Source organism: Capricornis sumatraensis, chromosome 9 (genome assembly GCF_032405125.1).
Source record: "Capricornis sumatraensis isolate serow.1 chromosome 9, serow.2, whole genome shotgun sequence".
NCBI classification, from domain to species: Eukaryota; Metazoa; Chordata; class Mammalia; order Artiodactyla; family Bovidae; genus Capricornis; species Capricornis sumatraensis.
The window spans coordinates 63,265,644-63,285,559 of NC_091077.1; the positions used below are offsets into that span (position 1 = coordinate 63,265,644).

The following is a 19,916-nucleotide window of genomic DNA, read 5'->3' on the forward strand; positions in this document are numbered from 1 at the left end:
CACTTGACCTGTTCTTTTTATGAGACAGTAGACATACGTCTATTTATGACACAAGTTAATAGAAATCCAGGTCTAGACCAAGTGATGAGAACAAGTAAGTAGTGTAGGTTGACTCTTTGGACCTTCCACCACAATCTCTTTCTTCCCATTCTTCTCCAAGTGGAACTTGTATCTGATTTCATCCCTGTTGAGGAATGACTGATAATGACTTGGGGATCATTAATAGAATGGTGGGAATAATAATTCTGAAGAGCATTCTTATGTTATCAGGACTCTTTAAGTCAAAGGCTTCAGGACTCCAAGGAATCACATTGTAATTGAACAGTAGGAAGCAGGGTAGACAGATTGCTGTGGAAGAACTGGCATGGGCCCCTCAAATTACATTAACAGCATTTCCATGTCTCCCTTTGTGGCTCATAGGGACCACTGGGTGTAAGAATGACAGCCTGACTCAGAGTGTGAATAGCAAGACAAATCATTCCCAATTATGAGAATGACTCAATGTATAGGTGCTGTGACTTGTTAGTCATGCCCTTTTCATGAACTAGTGAAGGACATGAAGCAGTTAAGACAGTGGAAAACTAACTAAAAATCAAGAGGTTTGGGGTTTTAAATCAAGATTTAAGTAGCAATTTTCACATTTGTTGGGGAAAAAACTTGAATTGGATATGTAAGTTCCAAGAGTCATTTTACCTCCTTAATATCCTCTAAGAAGGCATAAATTATGGGACATCACCCTACCCCTCCAGAGTACAGAACCACACAGGGATGTCAACTCTTTGAGAGTTCCTTTCTGGGTGCCTGTCCAGTACAGAGGGCTGCGGGAAGGTGCGAGCTGAGGACAGACAGCTGACAAGGGAACTGGGAACCTGCATCCTCAGTCAGCTCCACAAGGTGACATTCTGTCAGGAAGATGTTCCGCTGCACAGATGGCCCCGGTGAGTGGTTATGGGAGTGCTGCTGTTGGCAGGAAGGAGGGATCACGGTCCGGAATGCTGCTTGGAAGCGGTGAGAGAGGAGGTTGTAAATAATGGGGTTGACTGCTGAGCTCAGGTAGAAGAAGACACCTGGAATGCAGAGGATTAAGAGACAGGCTGAGGAAAAACTGAGGGGGAGGCACCACACGGAGAAGCATAAATATATAATAAAGATCTCATGTCTCTTTGATTGCCTCTTTTGGAAGTGATAATATATACAAGACTCTAATTGAGAATACAAAATACTCTGAACAGATCTACCACCTGTGTACTTTAGGAACCAAACCTAGAGAGATTAAAGAGTCTTGGAAAAATTTAAGCTGGCATGGGATCTCTCTGAGATGTTCAGCAACTTCCTTTGATCCCCACTTGTTTAATTAATGTAATATTCCCATAACATTAACGTGAGATGCTTAAGTATCAGAGGAAAGAGATGTTTTTATCTTATGCTTCAATCTATCATTTGAAACTGCAAGTAATGGAGGAATGGTAAATCAGTCAAGGCATAATCTCTGTTAAGACTCCTTATGATGCCAAACAGCTCTTCAAAGAAGCATTCCCCAGTGTCCTTTTCCTGCCAATTCCTTCCCCTTGATGGCTCTTCCCACCTTGTTTCCAACCCTAATGAATTCTTGTATTGTTTTCCATTTGTTTTCTCCATCAAATGCCTTACACACTGCCATTTTCTTGGTTGATACACACGTTTCATTTATTACCATATCCCATTTTATTTCATTTTATTGACCAACCTAGGTAGCATATTCAAAAGCAGAGACATTACTTTGCCAACAAAGGTCTGTCTAGTCAAGGCTATGGTTTTTCCAGTGGTCATATATGGATGTGAAAGTTGGACTGTGAAGAAAGCTGAGTGCTGAAGAATTGATGCTTTTGAACTGAGATATTGGAGAAGACTCTTGAGAGTCCCTTGGACTGCAAGGAGATCCATCCAGTCCATTCTAAAGGAGATCAGTCCTGGGTGTTCATTGGAAGGACTGATGCTAAAGCTGAAACTCCAATACTTTGGCCACCTGATGCGAAGAGTTGACTCATTGGAAAAGACTCTGATGCTGGGACGGATTGGGGTGGGAGAAGAAGGGGACGACAGAGGATGAGATGGCTGGATGGCATCACTGGCTCGATGGACATGAGTCTGAGTGAACTCCGGGAGTGGTGATGGACAGGGAGGCCTGGCGTGCTGCGATTCATGGGGTCACAAACAGTCGTACACGACTGAGCGACTGAACTGAACTGAGGGAAAGAACATACCAGGTGTCAAGATGAGCAAAGGCCCTGAGGCAGGAACAAGAAGACTGTGCTACACAGTAGGTCTTTATTCGTTATCTATTATATATATAGAGTATGTGTATATTATTTAAACACTTCCATTTCTCAGACAAACCACAAAGATCAGAGCTATAAACATTTTTGAGATATTGTCCAGAATAGTAAATAGTTTAACACAGAAGAAGGTCCTAATGTCCAGGTATAAGCTGTACACAAGCCCTGCTGAATAAAAAGAAAAAAAAAATGGTGATAGAAAACAGATAATATATATGGTATTCAGTATACATATGAATGTTATTGCTCTGTGCATATCTGGACTCTAATTTTTACAAATTTCTCTTATCTTTCCTCCATAATGATGTCTTTGTCTTTGATAAAGAGCTTGTGGAACCAGCCAGTGACAAGCAGAGGTAGAGGGATAAAAGCGGTCTGAACGTAAGGCTAACAGTTACACTAACTGAGAACGAAAGACTTGGAGGGCCATCCTTTGCTCCATTTGAGAGGAAAGAACCCTGAACTTGAAGTTAGGTGACTCAAGCCTGAATCTTAAGTTTACTATTTCCCCATTATCTTTGGACAAGTCATTTCTTTGTAGAACTGTATCTTTAACAATAAAAGGTTGATGATAATGTTTACTTTACAAATTTGTGATAGTCATAGAAAGATATACTATAGTTTAAAAAGTTCTTTAAGAGCTATTATTTTATTGGCTTCTCGCCATCAGCCTGTGGGCTTTCCAGGTGGCGCTAGTGGTTAAGAACCCACCTGTCAATGCAGGAAATGTGAGAGATGCAGTTCCATCCCTAGATCAGGAAGATCCCCTGGAGTAGGAAATGCCAACCCACTCTGGTTTTCTTACCTGGAAGATTCCATGGACAGAGGAGCCTGAAAGGCTACAGTCCATGGGGTCACAAAGAGTCAGACATGACTGAAGTGAGTTAGCATGCCTCAGCCTGTGGTGTGTAGAGAACAGGCATTATTGCCATATTATAGTTGAGGAAACTTGGGAAAGAAGGAATCCATGTTTTGCTTATAGCTAAGAATATTAAGGGTCAGTTCAGTTCAGTTCAGTCGCTCAGTCATGTCTGACTCTCTGCGACCCCATGAATCGCAGCACGCCAGGCCTCCCTGTTCATCACCAACTCCCGGAGTTCACTCAGACTCACATCCATCGAGTCAGTGATGCCATCCAGCCATCTCATCCTCTGTCGTTCCCTTCTCCTCCTGCCCCCAATCCCTCCCAGCATCAGAGTCTTTTCCAATGAGTCACTCAAGGGTACTGAGGTGCAAATCCAGGCCCTCTGATTCAGCAACCTTTCCACCACTCTCTACCATAGTCTACGATGTCCTTAATGACCAGCATTAAAGTGGCCTAAAAGCAGAACTTGATGCTCCATGAATGCCCTCTGGCTGGCTTTCAGGAGGATGTAACACTTGCTGAAGACAATACTGGGTTTCAGGGACATGGTTGTTTAATAAAAAGAACCAATTAACTCCCATGGCCATTGGCAGAAAAACCAAAGGAATCATTTCTTAGACCATTTTCTTGCTGTGATCATCATGTTTCGAGTTGAGGGTTTTCATAAATAGTGTCTAAAGTAGTAATATGGTATATTTATTTTGAGCCAGTAACCTATTTAATCAATATTTAATACCTAATAATATTTAAATATTTAATATTTAAATACTATAAAAATCAAATGTCTTCATTATATGTATATATGCATGGAAAATCTCCATGATAAATTGGTATATACAGATAGAACCTACTTGCTGTAAGCAAGATGAAAAAGCTGCAACTACCTGAACACTTGTGATGCACCCAAAGGATCTACACTTTTACCTGACACCACATGGATGAGATTGAACACAGCAGCCAGCGGTTCAGTCCACTCCTCCACAAAGCTGAAGAATAGCCGATCAATGTGGAATGGGGCCCAGCAGATAGCAAACACTAAGACCAAGACAACTGGAAAAGGAGGATGAAGGGGAGAGTAGAAGGCAGTCAAAGCAAGAAGAGGTATACAACTCCCTCTGAGTTCCTGCTAGCATTTACCCTGCATCTTTGTTAAGTTATACTTCCTAAAGGCCACTAGATCCTACAGAACTTCTACACAGAACATGTAAACATAAGAATGAATTTTATAGGATTGAGAATCAGTTTCCCAAATGGTTGTACAAGATTTCTTATATAATGTAAGTTTCCTTTAAGGTATTAAAATAGTATTGAATGTATTCAAAGTCCTGAAAACATTCTACTGTGGAACATAAATTATTGCCAGTAGACTGTTGTAACCACATAAACTGGATATATAAGTAAAATGACTGTGCTCAAGCAAGTCTGTGTTCTTTGAAGTTATAGATTAATAAACTATGAAGTGCAGTATGAATTTATATTGTTATTCTAGAAAAAATAGAAGCTTTTATAATTTTAATCATTTAAAATTCTGCAAGAAGTCAGGGAGAAGGGAAAGATTGAACAACCATGATCATACTATAAGCATCTCTGGATTGGAATGGGGATGTGTCTATTATAAATTACTAGCGTACAGAATTCCTTCCAGTTGCTTTATGTTTGTTTTTACTTTTTATTTTTAAATCATTACAGATTCACAGGAAGTTGTACCTTCTAGTTTCTTATTTTCAGTTCCCAGACAGAGATTAGTGCTACCAGAGATTCTCTATAGGGCATTTAATCTGCACGAATATAAATATGTATGTTTTTTCTTCTCTCCTGGAGTTGTAAAATACTTTTCCGTCCTTTTCTTTTGAGATCTACTTCAAAATAATCTTGTAGGGGCTAAAGGAGAGATAGAGATGTAGAGGAAGCAAGATTAGCTATGCACTGATAACTTTTAAAGCTGGATGATGGGTACTTTGGTATTCACTTTACAGTTCTCTGAACTTATGAGCACATTTATGTATTTCATAGTAAACAGTACATATGTTTCCCATTGGCACTAAACATACTCAGAGTAAGTTGTCTGCCTGGTTTATGTGGTTTCAGGACTGTCTGGAAGATTCTTCTGAATTTACCCTTGAAGAAAATGTCCCTAATCTGCTTACTACTATCTACAATTTCCTCTAGTTAAAATTTATAATTCCTGTTAAAATTAAACCCTCTGCTTGCAGAAGGCAAAGGGTTCACAGTGTATTTTATCATTGTAACTTTAATGTGAGTACACTTCAAGTCTCTTAGTGAAAGATTATGTTCAAAAAGGAAGGGAAAGAAATACGGAAGGGACTAGACTGCTTGGTAGAGAAGGTCAGGTGCTAACAGGTGGTAAAAAATTTCCAAGAAGATGATTAGTAGAGCTGAAAGATATATTTTAGTGACCTCACAGGTTTTGTTGTTGTTGTTCAAATATATCACATAGTTGCAGTGAATGTTTCATATGCATATTATCCTGGAAGATTTGTTTTTCTTCTAAACCTCACATTTTGAGTTGGAAAGTATATCACAAAATTCCTTTCTCTAACTGATCAGTATCTTGTTAGACTAGTGCAGGATCTTGTATTTTTATAACATTCTTTTGGGAGAGTGTGGATCAATGCCTGGATTTTGTTTTAAAATCTTATCTATATAAAAAAGTATACTGTTTATATAAAATCATGCAATGTCATAGGATGAATGACTGCTTAGAATATTCTTAACTAGCTGTTCTTATTCTGGAAATAAAAGATTTCATGAAGTCCAAGCTTGGTATTAGAGGGTTTTTTGATCCTCTGAAACGGACTATCAAACATTTGATGGATGCTCATTTATGTATTTTCTGAATGGAAAATTGACTGTTTCCATAATTCTTTTAAAGAAACTCATAATACAAAATAGGTAAAGAACCACCTGCTCATTTTAAAAGGGAAAACAGATACTTGAAGATTCTGAGAGTGGATATGATTTACCAAAAACTGAACAGAGTGTGTTATAATGGATACAGTTTAGTGTGTTGTTCTGAGGTCTTTAAAACAGAACGAAATAGGCAGGCCCTAGATGCTTGAGGAAGCCATGGAAGAACAGGACGTGATATTTTGCTTGAAGAGAATTTTTATCTGATACCAGCAATGCTTAATCATACCAAATATAACTGCTTTCCCTTAACAAACAAACAATTACAAAATAGAGGACTCACACAGCATTTTAGTGACTGATTTTCTCGATGGTCTTTGAATATTTGCAGTCACTTTATCTGCCTCAAGGTGTTGGTCTTTCTTCAGCTGCAAGGGAAATGCAAAGAAATATAAAGAAAGGGAAACAGTTTTTCCTCCTATTAAGATCTAAGAAGTGTGAGTCTAACACTCATTTTGCAAGTTAAAAAAAAAAAAAAAACCACTAAGAAATGTAAAGTGAAAGTGAAAGTCACTCAGTCATGTCCGACTCTTTACAACCCCATGGGCTGTAGCCTGCCAGGCTTCTCTGTCCAAGGAATTCTCCAGGCCAAAATACTGTAGTGGGTAGCCTTCCCATCCAGGGATGGAAGCCAGGTCTCCTGCATTGCAGGTGGGTTCTTTACTGTCTGACTCACCAGGGCAGCCCAAGAATACTGGAGTGGGCAGCCTATCCCTTCCTTCTCTAGAGGATCTTCCTGACCAAGAAATCGAATTGGGGTCTCCTGCATTGCAGGTGGATTCTTTACCAGCTGAGCTTCCAGGGAAGCCCCAGAGAAATGTAAGAATTAGCTAAATGTTTAACAATAAGTTGGAGGTGGAATTGGACTCAGGTCACCTAACTCAACTGTATAGATGGGGCCAAGTTACAGGCAACCATTTGTCCTATGGGCTTCTCTGGTGGCTCAGATGGTAAAGAATCTGCCTGCAATGCAGGTGACCTGGGTTTAATCCCTGGGTCGGGAAGATCCCCTGGAGAAGAGAATGGCAACCCACTCCAGTATTCTTACCTGGAGAATTATATGGACAGAGAAGCCTGGTGGACTATAGTCCATGGGATCTTTAAGAGTTGGGCACGACTGAGTGACTAACGCTTTCACTTTCATTTAACCTATGCTATTTTGTAAAACCGTTGTTTTGTAGTTTATTAATAGACATTCCATGAAAAAAAATTCCTAAAGTTAAAAAGTTAGGCTTTTCCATTCATTCATTCATTTATTATATAATTATTAGACATCTATTAGAATGAAATCCCTCTGCTATGAGATGGATAGGCAGTAGAAAACAGAGATGGGTATTATTTCTGCTTCATGATCTTTATAGTCTTTATTGTGGATCTTCTTTGAGCCTCAAAATGCTAATGGGTATAACTCACTCACGGGAGACAGTGTATCATCTTTCCTCCACCTCCACCTTCATCATCCCACATCTCCTGTCCTCTCAGGGGATAGTGCTTCTTAGACTAAACAATACCCTTCCCAACCCTTTTCAGTGGAATACCTGGTACCATCTTGAGAAGCACAATTTGGAAAACTCTGTTTTACAAATACTATCCATAAAGGTTCATATGTTTCTGAGTTTAGATGTTAAAATAACTTCTTACTGGCAGATATGGTGATCTGTAAAGTAGCATCTGATAATTTCAAATATTAGCATTTCCTGTACATACAGCCTCTCTCACCCAGTTAAGTGCCACCTACCCCTGGGAGACTTTTGTGGCAACTGTAGACCATTATCACCTTCTTCCTCTGAACTTCAATAGCACCGAAGGTTTACATCATTCATCTAGTTGTGAATTTTTTTTTTTCTCTTTATGTATTTCAAGTTTGTGGGGATCTTCAGCCAGATAAAAGAAGCTTTAAGGACTCATAATAAACTACTACCAAATATCTAGAAGATAGTATAGCGCTTACTCTCCCGTCTCTTAAAAATAGTGCCCTGATTTTCCTTTAGGGAATTTATTCATTCTCCAGTTCACAGTCATTCATTTGGATCTGAATGATCCCATCTCCAGATACAGATTTGTTTTTGCTGTTGTTGTTTAGTTGCTCAGTCATGTTAGACTCTTTTGTGACCCCATAGACTGTAGCCTGCCAGGCTCCTCTGTCCGTGGGATTTCCCAGCAAGAATACTGAATTGGGTGACCATTTCTCCAGGGATAGAACCCATGTCTCCTGTATTGGTAGACAGGTTCTTTACCGCTGAGCCACCAGGGAAATCCCAGAACTACATTGAGTCCCTATATAATTTAGCTGTCATCCTTCAGTCAGAGTGGTTGGATGAATGAAACCAGTTAGATTTCAGATACTTCCTTCTACTTTTAGGAATGAAAGTTTCATTCCTCTTTTATTGGAACTGCCGGGGAGAGTTGTTTGCTTGTTTGCTTTTTTCCTCCTCACCATGAGCGATGTGCTTGGAGCCACCAATGGGCTGTTATGCAGATTTCGAGGTTGAAACCAACACCACAGACAGAAGAGCAAAGAAACAGAAATAAAGCGAGATCCTTGCTGTCACTGTGTGTCTTACTAGATTAATCTTCCCTAAGAGCCAGCTCTCCCTCTAGATGTTTCGGGTCTATGCTCCATCTTGTATTTAGTCAGATTGACTTGGAGTTTCCTCTTCTCAGTGTGGAAAGTCCTGACAAACTGAGGGAGGCCATCAGTGGGAGGAAAATTCAACCTGTTTTATAACCTGTGTAGATTAGGATCAATTGATTGAGTTATAAGGAGACATTTCAGTTCCAGTTAGGAAAAATTTAGTGTGGTCTGTGCAACAATGGAACATACTTAGACTTCTTTAAGAATCAGTGATCTTCCTGGGCTAGATGGTGTTTTTACAAAATATTTTAGAGAAAGTATTTAAAATTAAATGGGACTTGGAAGAAAGGATCATTAAAAGTTGCCTCCAAAGTTCAACAAATCAATATCCTGTCTTCCTAAAAGACCGATATGCTCCTTGAAGTCAGGTAGCTCTCCATCCTGCACTGCCCTGAAGTATCTGCGTGGATGATTAATAAACCTGGCCATCTTGAACATATTGGTGTTCTCTACATATTCCTGTGTCTTCAGAAAGTAGGGGTCTAAGATTCCATGAGATTTGACCCTTTGCAGTCATCTAGACGGAGAAGGCAATGGCACCCCATTCCAGTACTCTTGCCTGGAAAATCCCATGGACAGAGGAGCTTGGAAGGCTTCAGTCCATGGGGTCTCTAGGAGTCAAACATGACTGAGCAACTTCACTTTCACTTTTCACTTTCATGCATTGGAGAAGGAAATGGCAACCCACTCCAGTGTTCTTGCCTGGAGAATCCCAGGGACGGGGGAGCCTGGTGGGCTGCCGTCTCTGGGGTCGCACGGAGTCTGACATGACTGAAGCTACTTAGCGGTAGTTATCTAGAACTTGGAAAGAAATAGAGGGAATTAGAAAAGGCAGAGGAACCAGAGATCAAATTGCCAACATTGGCTGGATCATGGAAAAAACAAGAGAGTTCCAGAAAAACATCTATTTCTGCTTTATTGACTATGCCAAAGCCTTTGACTGTGTGGATCACAATAAACTGGAAAATTCTGAAAGAGATGGGACTACCAGACCACCTGACCTGCCTCTTGAGAAACCCGTATGCAGGTTAGGAAGCAACAGTTAGAACTGGACATGGAACAACAGACTGGTTCCAAATAGGAAAAGGAGTATGTCAAGGCTGTATGTTGTCACCCTGCTTATATGCAGAATACATCATGAGAAATGCTGGGCTGGAAGAAGCACAAACTGGAATCAAGATTGCTGGGAGAAATATCAATAACCTCAGATATGCAGATAACACCACCATTATGGCAGAAAGTGAAGAGGAACCAAAAAGCCTCTTGATAAAAGTGAAAGAGGGGGGTGAAAGAGTTGGTTTAAAGCTCAACATTCAGAAAACTAAGATCATGACATCTGGTCCCATCACATCATGGGAAATAGATGGGGAAACAGTGGAAACAGTGGCTGACTTTAATTTTCTGGGCTCCAAAATCAGTGCAGATGGTGACTGCAGCCATGAAATTAAAATATGATTACTCCTTGGAAGGAAAGTTATGACAAACCTAGATAGCATATTAAAAAGCAGAGACATTACTTTGCCAACAAAGGTCCATCTGGTCAAGGCTATGGTTTTTCCAGTGGTCACGTATGGATGTGAGAGTTGTACTGTGAAGAAAGCTGAGTGCCAAAGAATTGATGCGTTTGAACTGTGGTGTTGGAGAAGACTCTTGAGAGTCCCTTGGACTGCAAGGAGATCCAACCAGTCCATTCTAAAGGAGATCAGTCCTGGGTGTTCATTGGAAGGACTGATGCTAAAGCTGAAACTCCAATACTTTGGCCACCTGATGTGAAGAGTTGACTCATTGGAAAAGACTCTGATGCTGGGAAGGGTTGAGGGCAGGAGGAGAAAGGGATGACAGAGGATGAGATGGCTGGATGGCATCACCAACTTGATGGACATGAGTTTGGGTGAACTCCAGGAGTTGGAGTTGGACAGGGAGGCCTGGCGTCCTGTGATTCATGGGGTCGCAGAGTCGGACACGACTGAGTGACTGAACTGAACTGAACTGATTGTGAAATTATTAGAAATAAATGAGAAGGAACTAAAGATGATAAGATGTTATTTATATAAGAATAAGGGCTTCCCAGGAATATCAGAGTAAAAGAAAACAATGCAGGTAGAGTTCTTAACTCACTGGCTGGCACATGATATTCAATAAATTATGTATTGTGATTCTGGGAGTTCCCTGGTGGCCTCGTAGTTAGGATTCTTGGGGCTTCACTGCTGTGGCCAGGGTTCAATCCCTGGTCAGGGAACTGAGATCCTGAAAGCCATGTGGTGTGGCCCAAAGAAAAACAAAAATCATATATTGTGATTCTGATTATTGTCCTGAGTTTCCTCAAAAGGCATAATAAATTTTCATGAAATATTTATTTATAGCTGTGGGCCCACTCATCTGTATTATGGAGTCCCTTCTAGAAATTCTTCTCATGGTACCACTCACCCACAAGCTGTACTTGTGTTGACACAAATAAGGATCCAGATACACTGAGAAGAGAAACACTTGTGCTTAAGGTTAGAGCAATAAATCAAACTAATCTTTCTAACTCACCTTCAATTAAATCTACTAAAGTTTCTGATTATTTCATACCATTTAAAACATTTGTCCTTATTACAAGATAGTTATTCCATTATTTGATTCCAGTCTATAATCAAGAGCAATGAAAGATTATTAAGATCTATTAGTCACTTCTCTGGGTGCATTCAACAGTTCTCATTAGAAATTTTTCTACTCCAGAGAACAGTTTCCTTAAATCAAACAGCTGGCAAATGGCTCGCACAATCCTTTTAGGAATAGGCTTCTTTTTCAGTGTAGTTTGCACTGAAAAGAAAATTCATGTGTGTATTAATCATTACTTACATTTTGGCTTTCTTAGATTACAGTGACACAACTATTCAACTAGAAGAAGAGTAAGAAACAGAATTTTTATACATGTTACATGGTTTCAACAGAATTTGAAGGGGTTAACATAGCAGAATAGAATCCAAACAATTTGTTTAGCCAATATTAAATGCTGCATTCTTTCTTTCTTTTTAATAAAATAAAAAAAATAAAATAAAATTATTTATTTTAATTGGAGGTTAATTACTTTACAATATTATATTGGTTTTGCCATACATCAACATGAATTCGCCACAGGTATACACGTGTTCCCCATCCTGAACCCCCCCTCCCTCCTCCCTCCCCGTACCATCCCTCTTGGTCATCCCAGGGCACCAGCCCTAAGCATCCAGTATCATGCATCGAACCTGGACTGGCGATTCGTTTCATATATGATATTATACATGTTTCAATGCCATTCTCCCAAATCATCCCACCCTCTCCCTCTCCCACAGAGTCCAAAAGACTGTTCTGTACATCTGTGTCTCTTTTGCTGTCTCACACACAGGGTTATTGTTACCATCTTTCTAAATTCCATATATATGCGTTAGTATACTGTATTGGTGTTTTTCTTTCTGGCTTACTTCACTCTGTATAATCGGCTCCAGTTTCATCCACCTCATTAGAACTAATTCAAATGTATTCTTTTTAATGGCTGAGTAATACTCCATCGTGTATATGTACCACAGCTTTCTTATCCATTCATCTGCTGATGGGCATCTAGGTTGCTTCCATGTCCTGGCTATTATAAAGAGTGCTGCAATGAACATTGGGGTACATGTGTCTCTTTCAATTCTGGTTTCCTAGGTGTGTATGCCCAGCAGTGGGATTGCTGGGTCATAAGGTAGTTCTATTTGCAGTTTTTTAAGGAATCTCCACACTGTTCTCCATAGTGGCTGTACTAGTTTGCATTCCCACCAACAGTGTAAGAGGGTTCCTTTTTCTCCACACCCTCTCCTAAATGCTGCATTTTTTCTTGTTGAATAATTTCATTTCCCTTCAGATGTTTAACAAAGTATGTATTTACCTATTGATTATTCCCACCCAACCCTAAACATTTATTTTAAAAGTGAGGTTACAAAAAGAGGAGAGGAAAATTGTCATCACTGTAGGAAGTTCAGAAGTCTTGCTGCTCCACTCCTTTTAGCTATGTATGATAAAAGGTGACGGGAGACATGGGGTTGATTATCAATCAGATAATCCCGATCAGTTGTTTATATTGATTAAAATCATTTTACCAGTGATTCATTTATATAGTTTGTGAGTTCATTTATATAACCTTAAGTCGCTCAGTTGTGTCCGACTCTTTGCGACCCCATGGACTGTAGCCTACCAGGCTCTTCCGTCCATGGGATTTTCCAGGCAAGAGTACCGGAGTGGGTTGCCATTTCCTTCTCCAGGAGATCTTCCAGACCCAGGGATTGAACCCAGGTCTCCTGCATTGTAGGCAGACACTTTACCATCTGAGCCACCAGGGAAGTCCAACTTTAGAATACCAAGTTATAATTATAGCTTTTGTGTAAGTATCTCCACAATCTGAACAAAATCTGTTAATTAAAAAAAAAACAAAAAAAAAACAGTCCAATTCTGTTTGCCCTGGCTGAATTCTGCTCCTATTTGTAATACATCGTCTTCAGTTCAAGCATTAATGTTGCATGTAGGAGATGGGGAGGGACTTGCCCTGGGATTGGCTATTTTCCATCTCCATCATGTTAGAACCATAGAGAGCAGCTCATTGGAGACTTGAGTCCTGGAATGATGAAGAATCTCTGAGTGGTCAATTTTGAGCCCTCATATGGCTCCCTTCCTTCTCTTTTGCTCCTGGGATTTCATCAGTCTTGGTTTTCTGCCTTCTGAAGGCATTTGTCCAGATTCAGTCATATCTTTAGATTTGCCATGAGAATCAGTACTCATCAGAGTTGAACAAATCTCTTTAAAATCTTTCAGATCAAAAAAGCCCTCTGAGAGAACATTTCCATGTCTCCTATTTTGAAGGTAGAGAAGGTGAAGCCCAACAATAAAGGAAATAATTTTGGCTCATTCATTCATTCACTGATCTTACAGTCTAGTTGGAGAGGAAGTTAAGGAACCCACAAATACAGAATTATAAATTGTGATAAATGCAATGATGGGAAATCGCTAGGAATCATGAGCATCTACAGGGGAACCAGGCAGTTAGGGGATCAGGGAGAACTTCCCGGAATAAGTATGAATAAAGTATGACTTAAAGGATAAGTGAGAGTTAGAAAGGCAAAAAGGATTGTGGCGGTGGGCAGTAGGGATGTTTCCGGCAAAAAAACAGCAAAAGGTGCAAAGGTCTTGAGATCAATGCCACAGATTAGGGTCTACTTTTGACCCCCAGTCTAGAAATCTTTAAATTCCTATAGAAGAGACATTCTAAGCAGATAGTTCCTTTCCAGTGTCCTCTGGGTAACACCTCATCCTTCCTGAGAATAGGATGCTGTAAGTTGCACTGCATACACAAAGCAAACTGGGGTGGTTTCTCAGCTGTTACCTATCACCTAGCTCCTGATAACCAGGGAGCAGTAGACTCATGACATCACAACAAATCGACACTTAAAGTAATTGTTTGGAAAGGGAAACATGTGTTTCCTATTCAGAGTTAGATAGTTCCTCCAATTTAACCTGAGACAAGTGATTGTTCACTGTTAGTAGAGATTGTATTGGTACATTTGGGGTGGATATTTCTCATAGGGCTCATGGAATCATGCAGAAGTCCTTTCCCCACAGTGCGATGCACAGGGCTTGCTAAAGACATGGTGACTGTGAGCTAGTCTGGTTTGACACATGTCTCTGGAATTACAGGGGCCAGTCCACCAGGAGGAGACTGGCAAAGTTCTCTGCCTGATTAGATTTACTCCTGTGTATTGAAAAATCTGTTCTTCCACCTTAGACTTTGCCATTCACTTTAGGCACAGTATTCATTCAAAAGGACCACCTGTGGGACACTCATTTTTGACATACAACTTTCTCAGAGATGCACTGAGATGGGAGTATATTAATTACCACATAATACATGGTACCAGAGCCATCTTACAACATAGGATGTGAATGTGATGCCTGTTTTGTTTTCCTTTCATTTGTAACTCACATTGCTCCCACTCAAAGATTTCCTTTTCCTTTTCTTAAGGAACCACAGACTGTTAGAGTGATCAGGAGTGCTAATACAGAAGATCTGATGTAAACTTCTCATTTTATAAATACAAAATCTAATTCCAGGAGAGAATTGTGTGACATTACCTAAAGGCATCTTATATGTGAGCTTCATACCTCAGAGTCTAAATGGTCTCATGACTATTTCCTACATAACTACCTCCTTAAATGGGTATAAAACTGTCATGTTTAGTTTTCCTCTCTGTGATTTTTGATGCAGAATATACCAGGAAAGGAATCATACAGACTCACTTCTCCTTTCATTAAAAACAAGACAACAGTTTCAGATAATTTAGATCCAGAAAAAAAGAAAAAAAAAAAAGAAATATTTATCACCATGAGCACATGAAAGTAAACCCTAATTATAAAATGTTGCAAACTAAGTAATAATATTCTATTAATTCCAGCTATATCTTATTCACACTGTCTTCTAATCTATTTTAGGCACTCTGTTTGCCTCTTTGTCCTTCAAACTCCACTTGTCCGGTTGATTTCACTCAGGCCATATTTTTGCATTTTAATCTGATATTCCTACGAAAGGATCAAAGCAACCACCACAAGAAAGTGTCTGACTTTAAAACTGTATATCTGTCTTGGAGTATAAACTACACTGCTGCTGCTAAGTCACTTCAGTCATGTCCGACTCTGTGCGACCCCATAGACAGCAGCCCACCAGGCCCCCCCGTCCCTGGGATTCTCCAGGCAAGAACACTGGAGTGGGTTGCCATTTCCTTCTCCAATGCATGGAAGTGAAAAGTGAAAGTGAAGTCGCTCAGTCAGGCTCCTGTGTCCATAGGATTTTCCAGGCAAGAGTACTGGAGTGGGGTGCCATTGCCTTCTCCGATAAACTACACAGGGATAGTTTATTTTATATTCAGACCAAGTTGGTGTAGAGGAAAATTTCAATGCAGGCAAAGCAGGTGAGGGCAGGAAAGAGACCACAGGGTATGAAACAGTCTCTCCAGGGGTGGCTGCCTTGTGCTATTTAAAATGAAGCTCTATCCCAGACCTACTAAATCAGACTTCTCTGTAGGAAGGGACTCACACATCAGTTCCCATAGTAAAGTTTCAAGGTGGTTTGTAGGAATACCTAGGTTTGAGAACCACAGTTACAGAGGGAAGAATGATGCAAAGTGAGTTAAGGAAAATGATTTATAGCTGTGGTTTCTGTCTGTTCAACTGAAAGCCAGTCTGTTAGCTTCTGAGTTTCCCCTCTGAGTTCACCCTGTTTTTCTCTAAGGTTCCTTCCAGTTCTGAATTTCTCCAGTTCTAAGTGTTTCTCTGAACTTTGAGTCAGAGAAAACAGAAGGAACGCCACCTTAAGGACTGCAGCCAGTTTGGATACTCACCTTGAGCCCCATGAGGTAGTAGAGGACACTGATGACCGTCATGGGGAGGATGTAGAAGAGGAAGGAGGTGACCTGGATGATGAAATTATAGATCCACATGGGCTTGATGACTGTACAGGTGGCAGAGCCTGGGATGAAGGACCCGTTGGGGAAGTAGTGGAGCTTGATGCCATGGATGCTGGTGTTGGGCACAGAAAAGAGAACAGAGAGGCCCCAGACGATGCCGAGGATGCGGAGGGCCCTGCGCCGCGTGCTCTTCAGTTTGGCCCGGAACGGGTGGAGGACGGCCACGTAGCGCTCCACGCTGACCGTGGTGACGCTGAGGATGGAGGCGAAGCACACGGTCTCGAAGAGGGCCGTCTTGAAGTAGCAGCCCACCGGCCCAAACAGGAAGGGGTAGTTGCGCCACATCTCATAGACTTCCAGGGGCATCCCGAGAAGCAGGACTAGGAGGTCGGAGACAGCCAAGCTGAAGAGGTAGTAATTGGTGGGGGTCTTCATCGTCTGGTGTCGAAGAATCACCAGGCACACCAGGAGATTGCCCACGACCCCCACCACAAAAATCAGAGCATACACCGCAGTCACCGGGAGGAAGAGGTGGCTGCGACGAGGCCCGCAGAGCAAAGCTAGGTAGTCGTCTGTGTTGTTCAGGTATTCCTTGAAGGGATCTCCCAGTTCCTGTTGGTAGATCCAGGAAACATTCTCATGTTTTTCCATAACTGCTATTAAAATGCAAGACCTGAGCCTCCTCTGGAATAAGCCTCTTTCCCAAGCTGAGCCAGAACAGAAAAAGAAAGCAGGCAGGAAAGCACAGGCTTGGGGAAGGAGGCCCGGAGAGGGCTAGTGCTTCAGAAACTGCTCAGACCTCGGATCCCTTTTGAAGAGCCCCCGAGACAGAAGCCCCGCCCCTTCGCGGACTGTGGGCCAATGCACTTGTCAGACGTTCAGTGAGAGGACAGCTGGGTGGGGCCCGCTGGTTTCCTGAGTAGGGAGCAGGAGAGGAGGGGAGACGTTTCTCTGAATTGGAAGGAGCTGGGAACTCAGAACTGTCACAAACGGTGGCACTAGATTAGGTAAGGTGTGGGCACTCAGAGCAGTGCATTCTGCAAAGTTGTGGGAATCTGGGTGGAAATGCAAATTGAGGTTGCAACGTTGTGCGTAGAAAAGTACAAATCTCCGTTGATCCTCGTCACCTGTACAGCCTAACAAAAATGGGAGATCAATAGATTTTTCAAGTATCTTGTTCCATTGAAAATTCAGGGCTCCTGGGGCAAAGTGTGATCAGTATGCCTTTTTGGCTATGATTGCCTCCATGATAGACTCCAACACCTGCTCATCACCTAGCCCTGCCTGCTTTCTGACACTTCATTTTTGACAGTACCTTGCTGAAGCAAAAGGATTTAGAATCAGGCACACCTGTAAGAAATTCTGTAAACCTTTGGGAAAGTAACTCAAACTCTCAGATCTACATTTTCTTATCTGTTAACTGAAGAGTTGTGTTATTGTATTCAATAAATACTTCTTGAGGATTTACTGTGTACCAAGGAGTGTTCAAGGCTTTGAAGAAACATCAGTGAACAAACAAGATGAAGTCTCTGCCTATGTGAACGTTTCTTCTGGTAGAGATTTCTGAAAATGCCCAAGCAAACTAATGAGTGAATTAATAGAGTTGCACGTCATAATCCGTGCTGTGAAGAAAAGGGGCCATACAAACATAAGGCTACAGCTGTTCTTTCTTTTAATCAAGATGTCATTTGGGCTGAGTTCTGACTGATGAAAGGTCAATCATATAAGAGCTAAGGGAAGTGTATTCCCAGAAAAAGTAATAGCAAGTACAGAGGTCTTGAGGCAGTAACGAGCTTGATGTGTTTCAAAAACATCAAGAAGGCCACTGCAGCTGGAACTTAATGAGTGGACAGGAGAATATGAGAGTTGAGATCGAAAAGACTGGAAGGGACCATATTATATACATTTTTCTAGGATCTGATAATAAGTTTGGATCTTATTTAAACTGCAGGGACTTTGGATCTGGTTCAAGCCACAGAGAATCTTTGGACAGTTTTGAGCAAGAGGATTGCTCCTGGGGGCAATAATTCCCTTATGTCTCTGGACTGTTCTTGCCCATGGATTGAACAAGCTTCCATATTATGGGTAAAAAAATAGAAGTGCAAAATGAATTCACTGTGTACCTCTATCAACAGAGGTAAATCTGAACAAGCACAGGGCTACTCTCTGTAGCTGTGGGCCAAAATAAAATACATGCCGTTTGTCTAAGGGTGATAGTGGGCAATGACTAAGATGCTATTAGAGGCCGGAAGGATCCATGGTGGTGGTGGGGGGACTGATAGTTTGTTCTTTAGTTTACAGGTATCTGGAACAGGAGAAGACACATGCAGATCTGATGGATAGAAAACCACGACCCACTCAGAGTTCCTAGACTTTTAAAGTTGTGTCTGAATAGGAGTAGAAATCAGGGGGGCAGGGGGATGTGATGTGGGGGTACAAGTGGCAACTATGTAAAGCTTTCAAAAAATTACGATAGCTCATCTTTATTGAGCACTTATTCTTCCTAGGCACTATTGTGAACATTATGTACACACATGGTTTGCCCTCCATCAGATCTGTATGTGGCTCCTTTCGTTCCAGAGACCTATAAATTAAACGACAACTTATCAGCCTCCGCTATGGATTCTTCCAGCCTCTACTAACATCTTTCTCATTGCCACCATCTCATCCTTAAACTAATGTGATGCATTAAAAATATTTTTTATTGAAGTATAGTTGATTTGCAGTGTTGTGTTAATTTCTGCTGTTCAGCACAGTGTCTCAGTTATACATACATACATATATATACGTATATATATATATGTATATATATATACATATATATATATATATATGTATATATATATATATAAAGCCCCTTGATGAAAGTGAAAGAGGAGAGTGAAAAAGTTGGCTTAAAGCTCAACATTCAGAAAATGAGGATTATAGCATCTGGTCCCATCACTTCATGGCAAATAGATGGGGAAACAGTGGAAACAGTGTCAGACTTTATTTTTTGGGGCTCCAAAATCACTGCAGATGGTGATTGCAGCCATGAAATTAAAAGACGCTTACTCCTTGGAAGAAAAGTTATGACCAGCCTAGATAGCATATTCAAAAGCAGAGACATTACTTCGTCAACAAATGTCCATCTAGTCAAGGCTATGGTTTTCCCAGTAGTCATGTATGGATGTGAGAGTTGGACTGTGAAGAAAGCTGAGCACCGAAGAATTGACGCTTTTGAAATGTGATGTTGGAGAAGACTCTTGAGAGTCCCTTGGACTGCAAGGAGATCCAACCAGTCTATTCTGAAGGAGATCAGCCCTGGGTTTTCTTTGGAAGGACTGATGCTGAAGCTGAAACTCCAGTACTTTGGCCACCTCATGTGAAGAGTTGACTCACTGGAAAAGACTGCGATGCTGGGAGGGATTGGGGGCAGGAGGAGAAGGGGATGACAGAGGATGAGATGGCTGTACGGCATCACTGACTCGATGGACGTGAGTCTGAGTGAACTCCGGGAGTTGGTAATGGACAGGGAGGCCTGGCGTGCTGCGATTCATGGGGTCACAAAGAGTCGGACACAACTGAGCAACTGAGCTGAGCTGAATATATATATATATATTCTTTTAAAAATATTATGGTTCATCATAGGATATTGAATATAGTTCTGTGTTATACAGGAGGCCCTTGTTTATCCATTCTGTATATAAAAGCTCACATTTGCTAACCCCAAACTCCTA

General features: G+C 41.0%; 1 protein-coding gene across 1 annotated transcript; it reads right to left on the reverse strand.

Moving 5' to 3' along the window:
- Positions 1-771: 771 nt before the first annotated feature.
- NMUR2 (neuromedin U receptor 2) lies at positions 772-16,851 on the reverse strand. The gene is made up of 4 exons (XM_068981512.1): positions 16,132-16,851; positions 6,392-6,476; positions 4,105-4,230; positions 772-1,067 (listed from the first exon to the last, which is right to left on the reverse strand). Exons 1-4 carry the CDS (start codon positions 16,846-16,848, stop codon positions 772-774), a joined length of 1,224 nt encoding a protein of 407 aa, XP_068837613.1. The 5' UTR covers positions 16,849-16,851.
- Positions 16,852-19,916: the final 3,065 nt, after the last annotated feature.